At 42.0% G+C, this 16,981-nt stretch overlaps 2 protein-coding genes across 4 annotated transcripts in view; one reads left to right on the forward strand and one right to left on the reverse strand.

Moving 5' to 3' along the window:
- Positions 1-1,388: 1,388 nt before the first annotated feature.
- Positions 1,389-9,837, forward strand: fgf16 (fibroblast growth factor 16). The gene is made up of 3 exons (XM_042418086.1): positions 1,389-2,775; positions 4,452-4,555; positions 8,230-9,837. Exons 1-3 carry the CDS (start codon positions 2,472-2,474, stop codon positions 8,473-8,475), a joined length of 654 nt encoding a protein of 217 aa, XP_042274020.1. The 5' UTR covers positions 1,389-2,471; the 3' UTR covers positions 8,476-9,837.
- A 3,743-nt stretch (positions 9,838-13,580) lies between these two features.
- Positions 13,581-16,981, reverse strand: part of atrx (ATRX chromatin remodeler) — a 30,918-nt gene continuing 27,517 nt past the window's right edge. For all 3 annotated transcript variants that reach the window (XM_042418221.1, XM_042418222.1, XM_042418220.1), the window contains exons 32-34: positions 16,391-16,486; positions 16,121-16,249; positions 13,581-15,195 (exon numbers count right to left, since the gene is read on the reverse strand). In XM_042418221.1, coding sequence (XP_042274155.1) covers positions 14,971-15,195; positions 16,121-16,249; positions 16,391-16,486 — 450 coding nt within the window. In that variant the 3' untranslated portion in view covers positions 13,581-14,970. The remainder of the gene's footprint in view (positions 15,196-16,120; positions 16,250-16,390; positions 16,487-16,981) is intronic.

The following is a 16,981-nucleotide window of genomic DNA, read 5'->3' on the forward strand; positions in this document are numbered from 1 at the left end:
TCGCCATTAAGATTGATTTGAGTTTTGTGTGCAGGAGATAGACAGAGAGCGAAAGTCAGAACTTGCTCATGAGAGGGGAAGAAGAGGGGGTTGGGGTGTTTCCTTTTAATTTTCTATTACTCTGCTTCACTTGCTCTATCTCTCTCTCTCTCTCTCTCTCTCTCTCTCTCCATCTCTCTTTTCTTTAATCTCTCTCCTTCCACCCTTTTAGCTGAAACGAATCCTCCTTTCATCCTCTTCTGCAGCGAGGGCCCTGGTGTCTGTTCGCACAAAGCCTGACCATCCCTGACTCCTCGTCAACCCCTTTGCCCAATTCATCAAGCGGAGGCCCATGGGCATTCATCACCCCCACCACCTTTCATATCCCGCACCAGCTGAAAGCCACTGTCCCTCCTCTGACTTCAATGCAGCCATGACACACCCGTAAGATTTATAGCGGCATAATTAGTAGCAGTGAAAAAGGCCTGCGTGCTTTGGAGGGTCAATCATACTGTATCCCACTCTGAGGAGCTCTCAAAGCCCAGTCACATCTGCTTCAAAATAGATTGCGCTGCCACCACAAAAGTTGATAAATTAGCCCAAAAACAAGGAGCGACAAAATTCATCAGTCTGACAGTGACATAAAAAACAATGATACATGCTTTGTGTGATTTTAACATACTATTTGTCACCATTCGTGGAGGCGAGAGACTGTCATAAATCCCATTTCTCTATAACTGCTGCTTATGATGAGCAGCTCTGAGGTGAGAACTCCCCCTCAGGACGGGGGTTTCCGAAAACAGCTCGAAGGAGGTCTAAAATAACATGCCTAATAGTTAAACGGTGTTATTGATGTAATCATGCCCTCCCCTCCCACCCGTCCTGCTGTCACTGACATCTCAAGAACAGTGAACTAATTAAAACACTCCTGGAGTTTGTTTTCATTTCGATCCTCACAGAAGTAAAGTCTTCACCAAACAGCTGCGTTTTTCTTTTTTCTGTGCATCCACAAGTTGGGACCTGTTGCCCCATTGTGCACAGAGGAGATACAAAATCCCCATTCAATCATAAATTACACCTATTATTCATTATTCCTGTTGTGGCTCACTCTTTGCTCTCTTTCATGTGCATGATGGCACAGCTCGCCGTGCACCTGAAACATCAAAATGCTTGACATCCGTGGAGGTGTTTCAGGTGAGAAAGAGGTGGAAATGTGGCGTTGACTAAGACAGGGCTTTTTTTTTTTTTTTTGGACCATGACGGTAAAGTAGTTAAATATATGCCTGCATATCTTTCCTCTCTCAGTGTGTGATGCTTACTCCCCTGTTTTATGTACTTACATAATTACTAAGCAGCAGAACATTTGTGGGTGTGTGTAGAAACTTTGCAAGTCAGAAGCAGCGATCAACATTTTGGATAACCTCATTTTTTTTTCTTTATACTGTGAAGATTTATGTTATAAAAACACACTTAGCTCCTCTGATGACTCCAAAAGTCCACACAGTCTCTGCACCAGTCAGATTTGATGGTGCACGTCATCAGAAGTTGGATTTTCCTTTTTTTTTCCTTCCTTCCTTGCCAGTAGTACAAGTGGTTAAGCTGCTGGTTTGTTGGAGCACATTGCAAACGTTGTGCAGAGGGGCGAGGAAGCACCTGCTTCCAACAAGGAGGTGGAGAAAATGCTCTCATGAAAACGTCCAACTGCAGTGGTTGGCACTGACACTTGTGCAGGAGGTTGGATTGCTCTGAGATTATGCACAGGTTATTGTGATAATCTTGTTGGGAAACGATGGTTTGCGGTTTTCCTTTTTTTTTTTTCTTTTTTTTTTTGTTTCCAGAAGAGGTGTGACCAAAAACCAGGCAGTATAAATTATGGATTCCCTTTGTGGTGGAGTGGTTGTTACAGTTTATGATAAATGTAGCTTTTCGGCTTTCTGTCAGCTGCCATTTGTGTTTTAACAATGATGGTCTTTGCTTCTGCATCTGTGTCGCATTTTAATGCACCACAAACTGTTGCCAGAGTTTCCTGCCCCTGGGTAGGCTATGTGGTTTTATCAGAGAGCCTCGGACCGAAATCAGGAGCGCAGGAGCTATGAGAAGATACTTCTGGACTTGGATTTGAGAATAGATACAGCTTTCTGAGAGGGCAGTGACAGAAACGTACAGACAGCGGCATCATCGGTAGTAAAAGTTGGATTGAAAGTACACATTCAATAAGGAAACTGATGCGCGTAAGAAGGGATGCCAGCCAGGCGTGGCTTGTGTTTGAATATCCAATGTGAGAATGCGTGGGGAGTATGTATATAATAGAGTCTTTCCATCTGATAAACAGAGATATCAAACTGGTGATTATAGCAAAGGACGATCAATAAACTGAGAGGACTCCGCTTGATTTGGAGGAGCACGGCGCGCTGGGTACGCTTTGTGCGTGCATGGACCGGACTTCTGTAAACTTTTTTCCCCTCCTTGAGTCACCGTAGCCTACATTTTAAATGCCTTCGCTTAATTTGACAGCTGTGCACACAATGGCAGAGGTCGGGAGTTTTCTGGGGGCACTCGACTTGGATTTACAAAGCTTTCCTGCACTCGGGAATATGCCCTTACCGGAGTCTCCTGTAGGGTTGAATGAGCGGCTGGGGCAGATTGAAGGGAGGCTGCAGCGGGGGTCGCCGACGGATTTCGGGCACCTCAAAGGGATCCTGAGGCGGCGGCAGCTCTACTGCAGGACCGGCTTTCAGCTGGAGATATTCCCCAATGGGACTGTGTATGGGACAAGACAGGACCACAGCAGATTTGGTGAGCGTATTTCTTTATCATTTACTTCATTTATTGATGTGAGGCATCTCAAATATTGGATGATTTTTCACATTATTTACCTCAATTAACAGAAACAGGTCCAGGCTTTGGTTTGATTTAGCCTAACTTTCTCAATTACTGACTATAATTGAGGTAGTAAATGAAGAAGGGTGAACTGTGGCCTCCGGTATAATCATCATCTTGAGGCAAGTAATTATCAGTATTTCAAAATTTAATTACCGTTTTTGGTGATTTACGAGGCTGTTTAATACTTGCTGTCACTCTAAACCTGTTGAAGTGAGTTTAATTAAGAGGCTTTTTCCTGCCTCACATCCCCGGTGGATACTCGTTCGTGCGTCACCATCACCTGGCGCGCAGGGAAGCAAAGCCACACACACCTTTCTCTGGCAATCCCCGCTGCGCGTGGGGCACAGGTGTCTCTCCTCAGCGGCAAACAAGCAGCGCGTGCGTGTGTACGTCTCGCGCTCACAGATAAACAAGGAGCCAGCACAGGCGTGTGTGAGTGCGCGCGCGCCCGCGGCTCTGGAGATTTGTGCCGTTAATGTAAATGGAGCGAGGTGCGGCTCGCGGGAGAACGATAAACAAATGAGGTCAGAGGGCAGATACGCACATGTCTCGCGCCTCATATCCATGCAGTCATCTCACAGGTGCAGGCCGCCTCGCTCGCTGCGGAAAGAGCGGAATAACTCTAAATTAAAGCATGACCACTGCGGAATTCAGGGAAGGTTTAATGTTCAGACTTCAGCCAAAACAAGCCGGTTTACAGGGATGGGTGGTCCTCGTGTTTGTTTCTGGCTTCACTTAGCTTTAAAATGCAAGGTCTTTGTCAGAGCTGCAAGGAAGACATGGCTTTGATTAGAGGGATATGAAACACACTCTTCACCCCCCAAAAATTAGAGGGATGTTCTCTGTCATTCTCTGGCATCAGATGAGGTCGAGGAGATGGGGACCAGGTGGCTGTAAGCTGGCCTCTGCCAGCTGGATCCTCTCTGACTAACCTCTGCATCACAACAGCCAATGGCTTTTAATTTTACCGGTTGTTTGCCTGCCTTTGAAGTAGATGTTCACTTTACTTTAACTTCCTGTGAGTCAGCAGTCCCCTAAACATCTTACAGTTCAGCTTCATAAAAGTGACTTCTTACTGCATGAGTGTGGGAAGCCTCAAAGACAGGATGAACACATTTATAGACACCACAAACTATTACAATAGACAAGAGTGATGTATGTTACTGAGGTCGAATAAAAAAGCAAGCAAGAAATCAAAGAAATCTTTCACTTGTGCTGTTTTGTGTCCTTTCCGTTGTAATCAATGACAAATTAAGTTATTAAATGTCTTTAAAAAGCATTTTTTCAAATGTAGAATGGATTAGCAAGAAGATGCTGGGTTTTATTTGAACATATAGGAGTAAAAGAAACAAAAAACACACTGGAAGTTGGACACAAGATGACAATGAACAACTGACAGAGCAGAATTAGCAGGAAAACAAACATAAATAAAGCTTTACTCCCAAAACCAGTTCACCAGTGCACAGTTTGACTGGTCTACTGCCAGATAAATGGAGGCCAGTAGCAGCTGTACTGCTGGCTGTTTCCTCCGAGGGGGTTTACAGTGTGTTTGTGGGGCTTCCCTGACTGGTTTGTGTGTTTGACCTCAGGTATCCTGGAGTTCATCAGTCTGGCAGTTGGTCTGGTCAGCATCAGGGGGGTGGACGCTGGACTCTACCTCGGCATGAATGAGAAAGGAGAGCTCTATGGGTCGGTGAGTCAAACCCCTCCTTTTCATTTACAACCCCGCCCTCGCTGTGCAGCCCAGGGTCTCATTCACAAGTCTGGCACTTAGTACATCTGATTTGTTTTACAGAACACACTATTTTCAAGCCTTTCTCAGAGAATACAGTTCAGTATTGAGCTCTCAAAATAAAAAAAAGGTTTTCAGGAACAGAGAGAGAGTAGTCATCATGGGATTCAGTTTGTTATCAAGGTTCTCGTACGTGGCAGATGGGAAAACCCACAGTGAGACAAAACAAGTTTGTTTCTTTTACAGAGTCTCACACTCTCCATCTCATATCTCCCTCTCCTGCTGCTCTACTTCAAGCATGATGACCCAATAAATTAATAAAGACAGTAAATCCAGTAAAAGGTGTGGATTTTTAGACCAAAAGCCACACTGGCAGTAGCAAAGAAAAGAGAAAATAAATCTTTGTACTTGTTTTCCATGTGAAGGGATTTAAGGAAAAGCTCCAAGATCCACCACACATTTGTTTGCAGCTTTAGAAAAATGATTCCTTCAAAGGAAATTTCTGTCATGGCTCCCCGAGCCACCCAACCCCCAATATAACTTGCATAGCCTATATGTACACAAAAGCTTATCTGTTTTAACAGTTTCAAATCATATTATATCATTACATTATATTATATTAGACTATGAAGTTAAATAATATAGAATCATTCTCAATCACTCGGAATGAAAGCCAACAGGTGCTGTGCAGACTTTCAGATAAATCATTGTACTTAAAATAAACAATTGATACAATTGAATATGTTCATTTTAAGCTTGTATTTTAGATGTTCAAGGAAAAACAAACAAACAAAACCCCAAAAAAGGCTGCAGGCATTTTAATGGGACATGTTAGCTGCTGTAGATGTGGAGAGAGAACAACCTGCAGGTCTGACTCAACTGACAGGACGTCTCTTGTCTTGTTTTCATGTTTCCAGCAATGAGAGAACCACATAACACTATTATGAAATTGGGAACATGTAATACCACAGTGAATGTGCGCAGACAATGATGGATATCCATCTTATACAAGCAGCCAAAACCTGTTGGTTAAGTAGTTTTGTCGGCGGATTCAGAGTCACTTGACTCTGTGTTGAGAGGTGAGATGTTTCAGTATTTCTTTGCCCTCACTTCACCTTCTCAAATCTCTGTATTGCTGCTCTGTCGCTCACTTTTTTTTCTGACTGCTGAGCTCCTGCAAAACTCCAAAGCGGGAAATCATGTTGTGTTCCTATGACAACTGGCAACAGTGAGTTGCATATTAAAGTAATAATATTGAAGGTTTTCATCTAAATAAATGTCTGTTAAGTCACTACCTATCACCGAATGAGGTAACACAATGGTGATTGAGTCTGTTGCCCACTGATGAAAGCCCTTGCAGTTGCAATATTAAGAACTGGGTGTCAGTGGCAACATTCCCGGGAAAAATCACAAGCAGCGCACAGTTAGTGATGCTTTTTCCATCACCCAGCAGTGGTTGGACTACCAGAGAGGGTAGGCGGAGCTAACGCAGACTCGCTCACAAACTGCCAACTGATTGACGTCACACAGGTAACACTGTTTGGATCTCTGGGAAGTGAGATCCAAAAACACACCTGCAATTACTGCTTATCGCCATGGGTGCCGCCAAAGAGAGCGAAAGAGAGATCTTCAAGACTGTTACTTTAAACAGAGTTTTTAATACAGTGATTTTGATATTTATTGCTTATCTATTTTGTTTTGATGAGTTCGGAAATGTGACATAATATGTAGTTAATTTGAACAATTTCTTTTATGGTGAAACATTATTTTTAAAAAATCAAATCAAATACACACAGTGGATGAACAATGATATGATTAATCTCTTGGCCCGTCCTCATGCACCCACTTTGGAAAGCACCGCTTTAGAAAGCAAGCCAAAGTCCTTATTTAGCTTTGAGATATGCAGAAATATTTACATATTTTCTGAAAGCGGTGACAGGAACGTTTGGAGTGACTTTGGATGTGTGCTGTTATTACCTCTTTGTGTACAGCTGGACTTTAAACTGTGGGGTTAAATATAGAAGAAATGTGTGCTTATACACGTTTCACAGTAAATGTGGCTTCTAAAGAATTCTTTTTTTTTTTTTTTTTTAATCCTGGCAGCCTTTTTCTCACACTGGATTGGTATCTGGAGACAGAAAGAGGAAAGGAAAGAGATAAAGACAATGAGGGGGAAATATGCGAGGGTTACATGTATCAGGTGTCCCAGGGCATTACCTGAGGGCCTCTCAGCGCTCAGACCCCCCCACCCCCACCCCTCCCGGCTCTGAACATTTCGAACAGAGGCTACTTTTAAGCACGGTCATTATGTTGAAAGTGCAGATATTGTTACTGCGTGCTATCAGAGTCTGGCATCCTGAAGCTTTGACCCTGGGGGAGGGGGCGGGTGATGGTGGGATGCAGTGATTGTGAGGGAGGGGGGGGGTAATTGCACACCTGACTGAGTCACCTGACTGACAGAGGGAGCGATGTAGACATGTCTGTCTGAATCTGAGAGGCCAGGAGGTGGAGGAAAACGGGGGGGAGGAACTACCCGCCAGCGAAACTGGGTAACAGGTAGAAGGGTGCTTCCGTCCCACAACCACCAGACCTTGACGAGCTTTTGATCCGATGAGGATTGTGTGTGTGTGTGTGTGTGTGTGTGTGTCTAATAGGATGGAGCTGGCCCAGTCATGTGCCCTCAGGGTTGTGTTTACAGACAACAGCTTCACCACACAGCCGCAGCCAAGCAGAGCCTGACAGCCAATCAACAAAATTGCTGCTGGAATAAAACTGAGACTCTTGCACAAACACTTGCTTTAATTCCAAAGTGTGTTAAAGGCTGATAGTGACGAATCACGAACATTTAGGGGGAAAAAAAGTCTAAAAAATAAGAGAAAGAGTGTCCAGGAGGGAGTACAGGAAATAGTGACTGTTTGGGACCTTATTCACAACTCTGTACTACACACGTCACTCTCAAAAGAGGCTCATATTTGGCTTTTGGTCTTCACGGGGATACCCTGAGGACACTCCTGAGGTTCGGGCCTCTTGCAGAGCAGAACCAGCAGCAGGCGTTGCAGCAGAGCAGCCGTATGACTGACTGGTCTTGGCAGGGAAAGCAGCTTCAACCATGATGTCTCTTATTGTTCTCACACACTCACTCAGCCAGCACACTCTCACCTGCTGAACCCGCAGCCATCGCTCATGCTGCGCTGTCAAGGAAGGCAGAGACTTTGAGAGCTGCTCTGTGTGTGTGTACGTGTAACAAAGTGAGAGAACGAGGGAAGGTTCTACGCCTGCTAGATGTTCATGTTGCATCACAGGGAGGGAAACAATTCTCCATGCACAGCAAGAGGTTAACAGGTCTGAGGAGTGAAAAGCTGCTTGTAATGACTTCCCCTCTTCTGGCATAATGATCACCTGCGTAAATGATACTGGTTCATTTCAGCTTTCAAGTGCAGTCCAAAATAGTTAATGACATACACACACTTGTGTATCAGGAAGAGTGGAATCTGCATGCAAAGCGGCATCATCCATCTCAATCATAGTCTCTTTAATCTTTTTGGTGTTGCAAATTTCTTTCATTTTTTTCTCACTGGGTGCCGTCTGAGCAGGACTTCAGCATATGACTAATATGTTGTTTTTCTCTCCTGCAGAAGAAGCTGACAGCAGAATGCGTGTTCAGGGAGCAGTTTGAGGAGAACTGGTACAACACCTACGCTTCAACTCTGTACAAGCACACAGACACGGGACGCTTCTACTACGTGGCCTTAAACAAGGACGGCTCGCCCAGGGAGGGCGGCAGGACTAAAAAACACCAGAAACTCACTCACTTCTTACCCAGACCAGTGGAGATTGAAAAGATCCCTCAGGCATACAGGGACCTTTTCCAGTACAGGTGACCAGTGCTTATACTTGGAGAACTGGCTAGAAGAGAAAAGAAAAGAAAAGAAAAGAAAAGAAAAGAAAGAAAAAAGAAAAGAAAAGAAAAGAAAAGAAAAGAGGAAGCGGGTTGTGGATATTTGGGACCTGGTTCAGAACTGTTTACCCTCAGCTTCCCCTGAGGTCACTGTGTTTGCGCCTTGGCTCACTACCAAGCACGTACAGCACTGAAATAAACATTGTGCATGTTCCTGGTTGTCGCTTCATTGCCTCTGCAGTGGACTTCAGAGAGGAGAGGAAAGTTATCCTGTAAAACCACTGTGGACATGGAGAGAGGAGGCCGGACTCCTCAGGCCCGAATGACTGCCCAGCTGTTGGGGTGATCAAATCAGGTGCCATGTTTTCTCAATAACCACTTTTTTTTTTTTTTAGAGGTAAATGCGTAGATACCGAAGCGACACGCAATGACAGATGGAGTCATGGCCCTTGGCGGTTTTGAGTAGCACTACGCTGGTGGAAAAAAAACAAAAGAATGGTTGCCTATGAGACCACCAAGAGACTTTTAGGGGCGCCAAATGACGGAAAGCACTGCAGACAGTCATGGTAATGTAAGAGAGGAGACACATTCCACACACAGAGAAAGATAGGAGAAGAAGAAGGGTCAGGAAGACACAGACTACGTGGTACATGCATGTTAAGTGACAGTTTGAGATAGTCAGGTACTGAAGAGTTTGTAAGAAGAATGTCTGTTGAGTTAGAGAGCTGGACTTTTATTAAGTCGTCTTTAAAATCAAAGATGAAAAGAGGGGGATCGGATCTCTATGATGAATGTGGGATTTTTGAAAGAGCACTTACTGCACATCCCCAGTCCCAGCTGTGGGCTCACTTAGTCTCCTGTGTAATCATCTAATGAGTCTAATGATCACATTCATCACTTTTAAATAAAATATCAAGCAGTCGTGTAGGAATTGCATGCAAAACAAGTGATAAAGCTCGGGACAAAAGCACTTCTCTGACTGTGGTTGTAAAGAATAAGTGATGGGTTTTTTTTAAAAAAAGGACGGTGACTTGTAATGTTCAGAGTGTCAGGAACATTATTAAAAATGCAAGCAGCTGAGGTGTACATATGGGTGATCCTATTTATGAGATGTACAATATATTTATTTTCTACATATAAAGTATAAATATAAATCTATATATTTATTTATTGCAAAGAATTTATTTTGTAATGAACTTGAAGTTATCTGAACTGTAGATTCTACTGAAATTACACCAAAAAACAAACAAAAAAATATGAAGAACTGCAATGAACATGACAATAAAATTGTCCTGCTATCGAGAACTCATTGTGAGAGACTATTTTTGCTTGGATAAAATTCTGATGTACCAATTAAAACCACATACAGAATATATGTGAATGTTGCATTTCTTTCTTTTCACTTTTCTCAGTTAGGGGCGTCTGTGTGCGTCTGTTGGTTGGTTTCTCCACCGTCAGACTGAAATATCTCAACAACTGATGGATGGAAACATTCATAGTTCTCAGATGATAAATCCTACTGATTTTGGTGACTTATATGACTCTAATGTCACTGTGATATTTTTTATTTTTAGTGTAATATCTGGATAATCATTTTTCATCTAGCACCAACATCAGGATATCGATTTGCTACATAGTTTGGTTTATTACCAAATACCTGCTACACTAATGGCATTCCCATCAGCCTCAGTTATACTTTGTATTTGGTGCTAATTAGCAAATGTTAGCATGCTAACACATTAAACTATTTTGGTGATCATAGTAACATAATAATAGTCTTGTTTAAATCCTTATTTTTACAACTGTATTTTAACTATTGAACTTTAAAAAAGCTGGTGGTACAATGTATCTGTGAAACATTTTTCCTTCTGAGGACAGAAATGATTTGGGCTTTGCTGATGTAAGAACTTTAACTTTATTATTATTAAAAGACCTTAAATGTAATGTCTTAGAACCACGACCACAATGCATTTTGAGAGAAAATTGGGTAAAAAGATACAGCAGATTCTTTTCCCAGAGGAGAACATCCATGTAATCCCATGCCAATTTGCCCTCATAAACCCTTTACCAAGTAATGTGCACAGCCCCCCTCTGTCTCCATAAGGTCTTAGTCAGCCTACATCCACCGTACAAAATCAGATTCCTTATGCAACTGGATCCCGACTCCTAATTGGCTTTACACATCAGCATGGATTTAGGGCAGTGATTGGTTGTTCATTGCAGGGGCCTCACAGACTCCACTATAGTGTAGTCTGCACTGAGGCCTTTTCAATGGACAGAAACAGCTGCCTGCTGCACAGAGAACCAGCGGGGATGTGCCGCAAACCTGGAGTGGTGGTAATCTGGGGCTAAGAGGGGATGGGATCAACATTTCAACATCTGCAATAGTTGTAATGTTTCTCCACTGGCAGATATCTGTGAGCTGTGAGAGCAAGCTCCCCTGGGGGGAGGGAATGGAAAAGTCAAAGACATGCAGGGGAAAACCCTGGCAGACTGAGAAATGAAAACAATACCGGGAGAGGGAAAAATAGATGAAAGATTGAAGGGAGAAGAGAGTGGGACAAAAGGCACTTAGTGCTGTGAGTGTGAAACACAGGGACACTGCATCAGGATGTACCAGCTTTGTTCTTTCCAACTGATCACTTTACACAAAACCACCGTCTCCTGTTTATTAAATATATCACTCAGATGTAGCCTGAATGAGATTTTAGGTATCTGCAGGGACACTGTATCAGTATCAACATGTATGTCAGTTAAATAACAAGAAATAGTTTAGAAATGTGTTAATGTAGAAAACAAATGTCTCAATTTTATGGTTAGTCCTGCAGAGAGCACTGACAATTTTATTTTTACTGCCCAATGTCTCACTCAATATATCTTGGTCACAATTTGTTAATAATCAATTTTATCAAAAAATGAACATGGGCCAATATATAATTTAAGATTTTTTGAACTCTTAAAGATCCTCTCCATATATGTTTTAAGATAAAAATACTCTATGTTGAATAATAATTTGTGTGTAATATGGTTTTTCCACAATTATCTTGTTAAAATCCTTAAAATGACATTTTCTCCTTCTCTCTTATTAAAAATTCCATCTATGAATATGCAAATATGTGTCCTTTTAAAAGTTGATCTGCTGGACATAAGATGTCTCCTATTTCACTGAAAAGTCCATTCTCAGTGTTACACTGCATTCACAAAGTATTCAGACTCCTTCACTGTTTTCACATTTTGTTATGTTGCAGCCTTATGCTAAAATCTTTTAAATTAATTTGTCCCCTCATCAATCTATACTCAAAAACTAGAACTTTAGAAATTTTTGCTAATTTATTAAAAAGGAAAAACTGAAATATCACACTGACATAAGTATTCAGACCCTTTGCTATGACACCTGAAATTAATCTCAGATGCCTTCCATTTCTCTTGATCATCTTTGAGATGTTTCTACACCTTGATTGGAGTCCATCTGTGCTATATCCAATTGATTGGGCATGATTTGGAAAGGAATGCACCTGTCTATATAAGGTCTCACTGCTGACAATGCATATCAGAGCAAAAACCAAGCCATGAGGTCGAGGGAACTGCCTGCAGAGCTCAGAAACAGGATTGTGTTGAAGCACAGATCTGTGGAAGGTTACAAAAAAATTCTGCTGCATTGAAGGTTCCCAAGAGCACAGTGGCCTCCATAATTCTTAAATGGAAGAAGTTTGGAACAACCAAGACTCTTCCTAGGGCTGCTGGGCCAAACTGAGCAATTGGGGGAGAAGGGCCTAGGTAAGAGAGGTGACCAAAACCCTGATGATCACTCTGGCTGAACACCAGAGATCCTGTGTGGAGATGGAAGAAACTTCCAGAAGGACAACCATCACTGAAAAATTCCAGCGATCTGGGCTTTATGGCAGAGTGGCCAGACGGAAGCCTCTCCTCAGTGAAAGACACAGGAAAGCCCGCTGGGAGTTTGCAAAAAAGCACCTAAAGGTCTCTCTGGTTGGCCTCAATTCTAAGTGTCATGTCTGGAGGAAACCAGGCACCACTCATCACCTGCCCAATACCATCCCAACGGTGAAGCATGGTGGTGGCAGCATCATGCTCTGGGGGTGTTTTGCAGTAGCAGGGACTGGGGGACTGGTCAGGGTTGAAGGAAAACTGAACGGCACAAAGTACAGAGATATCCTTAATGAAAACTTGGCCCAGAGCACTCAGGACCTCAGACTGGATGAAGGTTCACCATCCAACAGGACAATGACCGTACACACCCAACCAAGAGCCAACCAGAGCTCTGACTTGAACCCAATCAAACATCTCTGGAGAGACCTGAAAATGGCTGTCCACCTACAGTCCCCATCCAACCTGACAGAGCTTGAGAGGATCTACAGAGAAAAATGGCAGAAAATCCCCAAATCCAGGTGTATAAAGTTTGTTGCATCATACCCAAGAAGACTTGAGGCTGTAATAGTTGCCAAAGGTGCTTCAACTAAATACTAAGTAAAGGGTCTGAATGCTTATGTCAGTGAGATATTCCAGTTTTTCCTTTTTAATAAATTAGCAAAATTCCAAAATCCTGGTTTCACTTTGTCATTATGGGGTATTAAGTGTCAATGAGGGGGAAAAAATGAATGAAATGATTTTAGCATAAGGCTGAACATAAAAAATGTGATAAAGTGAAGGGGTCTGAATGCACTGTATGTGCACTAGAGGCTTCAAGTTTCCACACTGCTCTTGTATAAGTTGAAAACTGGCCCAAACTAGTCGTGATGTCGCACAAATTATGCACGTATGTAAACGCTTTAAACTTGATTTAGGGTGAGCAGAGAGAAACTTTCCCTCTTAAGCAGATGAAAACAGCCTTCAGGTGTCGAACTCTGCATACATCACAGCACATTTTTGAGTGGAGGGGGAACTATATCAATATAGGTATCAGGCTCTAATTACATTATCATGCAAGTGTATAATAAAATCTGTTGAAGACTAAAAACAATAAACATAATAACCAAATCTACCAACATTCACTTTTATAAATTCAGACAGTGCAAAATAACTAAATTGTTACACACTCCTTAAAAACAAATGACTCAAAGACAGGAGTTGCTCAACCTTTTGGTCACTTTATTAAATGTTATAGTAAATACTTATCAAGATAAACGCAGATCAAATCTGATGGCAAATCATGTTGGTGTATTTGCTAACATAAGAACATTCTTAGGAGGGCAAAAAAGTTCGTCTACATTTATGAAATACACCTTGTGCAAACACAGGAGCCAACTAGAGACAACAGGTGTCTCTTCATGAGAAATGTTCACATCCCTCATGATTAATCGCTACACCAGTTTAAGCATTTAGAAGCGAGAATGTGCCAAAGTAGAATACAGGTAGTCTGGGGCCTTTCTGGGGGGACTCCAGGTGTCACAAAGCAGACGACACAAGTCAGCCAGATATAAGAAGATTTCCCTTCTTTACTCACACCATCAAATCCATCCTGAAAAACACACATTTGAAACTTCGACAGACAAGTAAAGGGAATTGGTTTGGGCCCTGTGTTACCGGGCTGAAGTGGATCGTGCTTTGTGAGACCTACTCATTCACCCAGGCTTGGGATCAACACAAGTGGAACATAAACAATGAACAGGACGCACAGTGCTATGCTAGACAACACGTGACGATGAGAATGATGTTACAAAAAAGGTCATAGGAACCGGCAGGCAGTTTTGAACAACACAAGCATTCCATTACCATGTTCAGCGACAACTAATGTCAACACTTAAAAGCATAATAGAAAAAATTTAACAATCTCAAATCTCAGAACTTTACAGAGCATTTTTTTTAGGAAATGAATATAAGGCCATACTTTTTTCATTATTTTTTTTCTGTTTTTGTTCATGAATTTTTATTCTAACTCCCAAAAAGAGCAGGACATTGCAGCAACCACAAATGTCTGCTTTGCTAGATATTGGAGGAGGAACCTACCGAGGCTAATACCATGTAGAGCTTTACATTATAGAGTCCTGTCACCAACGACAATGGTCCCACTCAGGTTTAGTTAGGCTTTTAAAACAGTATAAAAAACTGAGTTTAAATAATAAGGAAACCCTCTTTGAAGGGGAAAACAATACAATGCTTAAAAGCATTGAGGGTAAAACTTGTTTATCCTTAAATACATGAAAAATGAAGATATAGAACTTGAATAACATTAAGGCGGTATATACATTTTTATTTATGTTGAGAATCCTAATAGACCCTTTCACACAGTCATTTATACATTTTATTCCACCTTCTCTCAGTGAACTACAGAATAAAGGACTGAGTCCATGCCACTTGAGGACCCAGTGGACAGCGGCCTAGTCTCAAAACTACTCCACCCTCTGCTCGGTGCACCGGTTTGCTTTGAGCTCTTAGCCGTCAGAGAACAGGGCCTTGCTTGGACTGGGCCACTGGGAGCTGGCTAGCTGAGTGGTGGTTGAAGGAGGGTCCTTCTGACCTACAAGCCCTTGGAGGGCCCAGGGTTTTTGCCCATGGTTTGATGGGAGCCCATGCCGTGGAGCTGCTGATAAAGCCCCAGCAGGTCGATCTGGCTGAGCCCGCCGCCTCCCATCATGCCATTCTGCAGGGCGAGCTGGTTTAGGTAGGTGGCCTGGTTAGCCATGGCCAGCTGCTGCTCCTGGACCTTCCTGTTGGTGATCAGCTTCTGCACGTACATCATCAGCTGTGTAGAAACAAAGAGAGAGACCGTTAAAGTAACTACAACATGACTTCTACAGTGAAATAACTACAAGCTCAACATGTATCCAAAGCACATCTGAACATCACAGACAAGAAAAACAAAACTATAAACAAAATAAAAATGGCCAAATAATAATCTATTACAGCCTGATAGATACAGGACTTTAATGTATGTGCTAATATTGATATTTGAGTTTTAAAAATCCAATGAGGTCAGATATCAATAATCTTTACACAACCCATAACATAAATAAACATTTCTGATATGGTTCCCTTAAAGTTAATTGAGACCATGAAATGTACTAGGCAGAACATTTTGCAGTTGAAAAATGAACTTGTCAATATTTCTGGTGGAAAAACTTAATGAAAACATTGTTTCAAAACACATCTTTGGCATAAAATCACTCAGTCTGATGTAGAAACATTTCATGTTTTTTTTTTTTTTTTCAGTTTTATTCAGACTTTCAGCTCTGTGTAATGATTGTTTCTTTCATCTGTTCACACTGCTGCCTCAGTGTCACTCTGGCTGCCCTGGTGAGGAACACAGCACTACATTTGATGCTAGACAGTGCAGCAGTGTCTCAGATTTATGTTATAATGTGATTTAAACTGTTGTCTTTTCCTGGTCTTAAAGGATACATTACATTTAGTTTCTGAACTGATACTGTTCTGGTGAAATGGACAAATAGACAAAATAAATGCTTGGTCATCATATCCATGTTACTGATAATTTATTTAACATTTCTCATGTGTACATGTCTCCATCAACAATGTTATTTAAAAATGTTTCAGTATGACCTAGTTCTATCTGCTATCATTTAGTTTTCATATTACGCAAAGTGTAGATTTCTGGTAAAAACCAGCAGCTGATGTTGTTTTAGTGATCAGTTACAGTGCCTTGTTCTTACCGTCTGCTGCCTGGTGAGAACGTCCCTGTAAACAGCCTCTCTGCGTTTGAGCTCCAGCTCCACGCTGGCCTGTCGTCCCAGAGCCATAGACTGGACCTGGGTCTCTGTGAGTGAAGGGTTTTCCTTCCACTGTGGGGGGACAGTTCATGCAGTTAAATCTTAACCACCATCACAACTGTAACACCTCTGTGATGTATAAACACTCTCCACATTAATAAAATATTATTTTACTAAAAACAGCTAACAAGATAATCTGCACTGAACACTCACCACTCTGCCAATAATGTCTTCAAGTGACTCCCGCGGTAAATTCTTCAATGCATTTGTTGCTTCAATGACCTTCTGCCGGCCCTGGTTTATAAGGTCCTGCACACAAATGAAGACAGAGAAACACTTGAGGCAACAGGCAGCTGAGCTCAGATTCTTTTCAGCATAAGCAGTAAAGTTAATAGTCGAGACTGTGGGCATTAAATTGAAAATATTACTACTTGTCTTATGTAGTACATGGATGATCTTTAGACCTGCATTACTCCAGAGATTTGAGAGACTTTTGAGATTAATATTGAACAAAATGAATAATGTAAAAAGGTAGTAACAAACCTACAAAGAATCATCACCAGCTCTGCAGCTCTACAGAGATTTCTCTCCTTGTTTTGTTTTTACGGCCCACAGATTTACTGTATCGTAAGCTCCACAGGCAGCAAATTCCAGCGAAAAAGCTGCATTTGATCAACTCGAACAACAAATGGCAAACACATAAAGCTAGCATCTAGCTGGTGAAGAAAGTTGAGCATTTAGCAGCTAAGGACCCTGATATTTTCCTCTGGAGGAGGTGGAAACCAAAACAGAGCTAAAAAAGGA

The sequence above is a fragment of the Thunnus maccoyii genome, chromosome 8, assembly GCF_910596095.1.
Source record: "Thunnus maccoyii chromosome 8, fThuMac1.1, whole genome shotgun sequence".
In the NCBI taxonomy this organism is placed as follows: Eukaryota; Metazoa; Chordata; class Actinopteri; order Scombriformes; family Scombridae; genus Thunnus; species Thunnus maccoyii.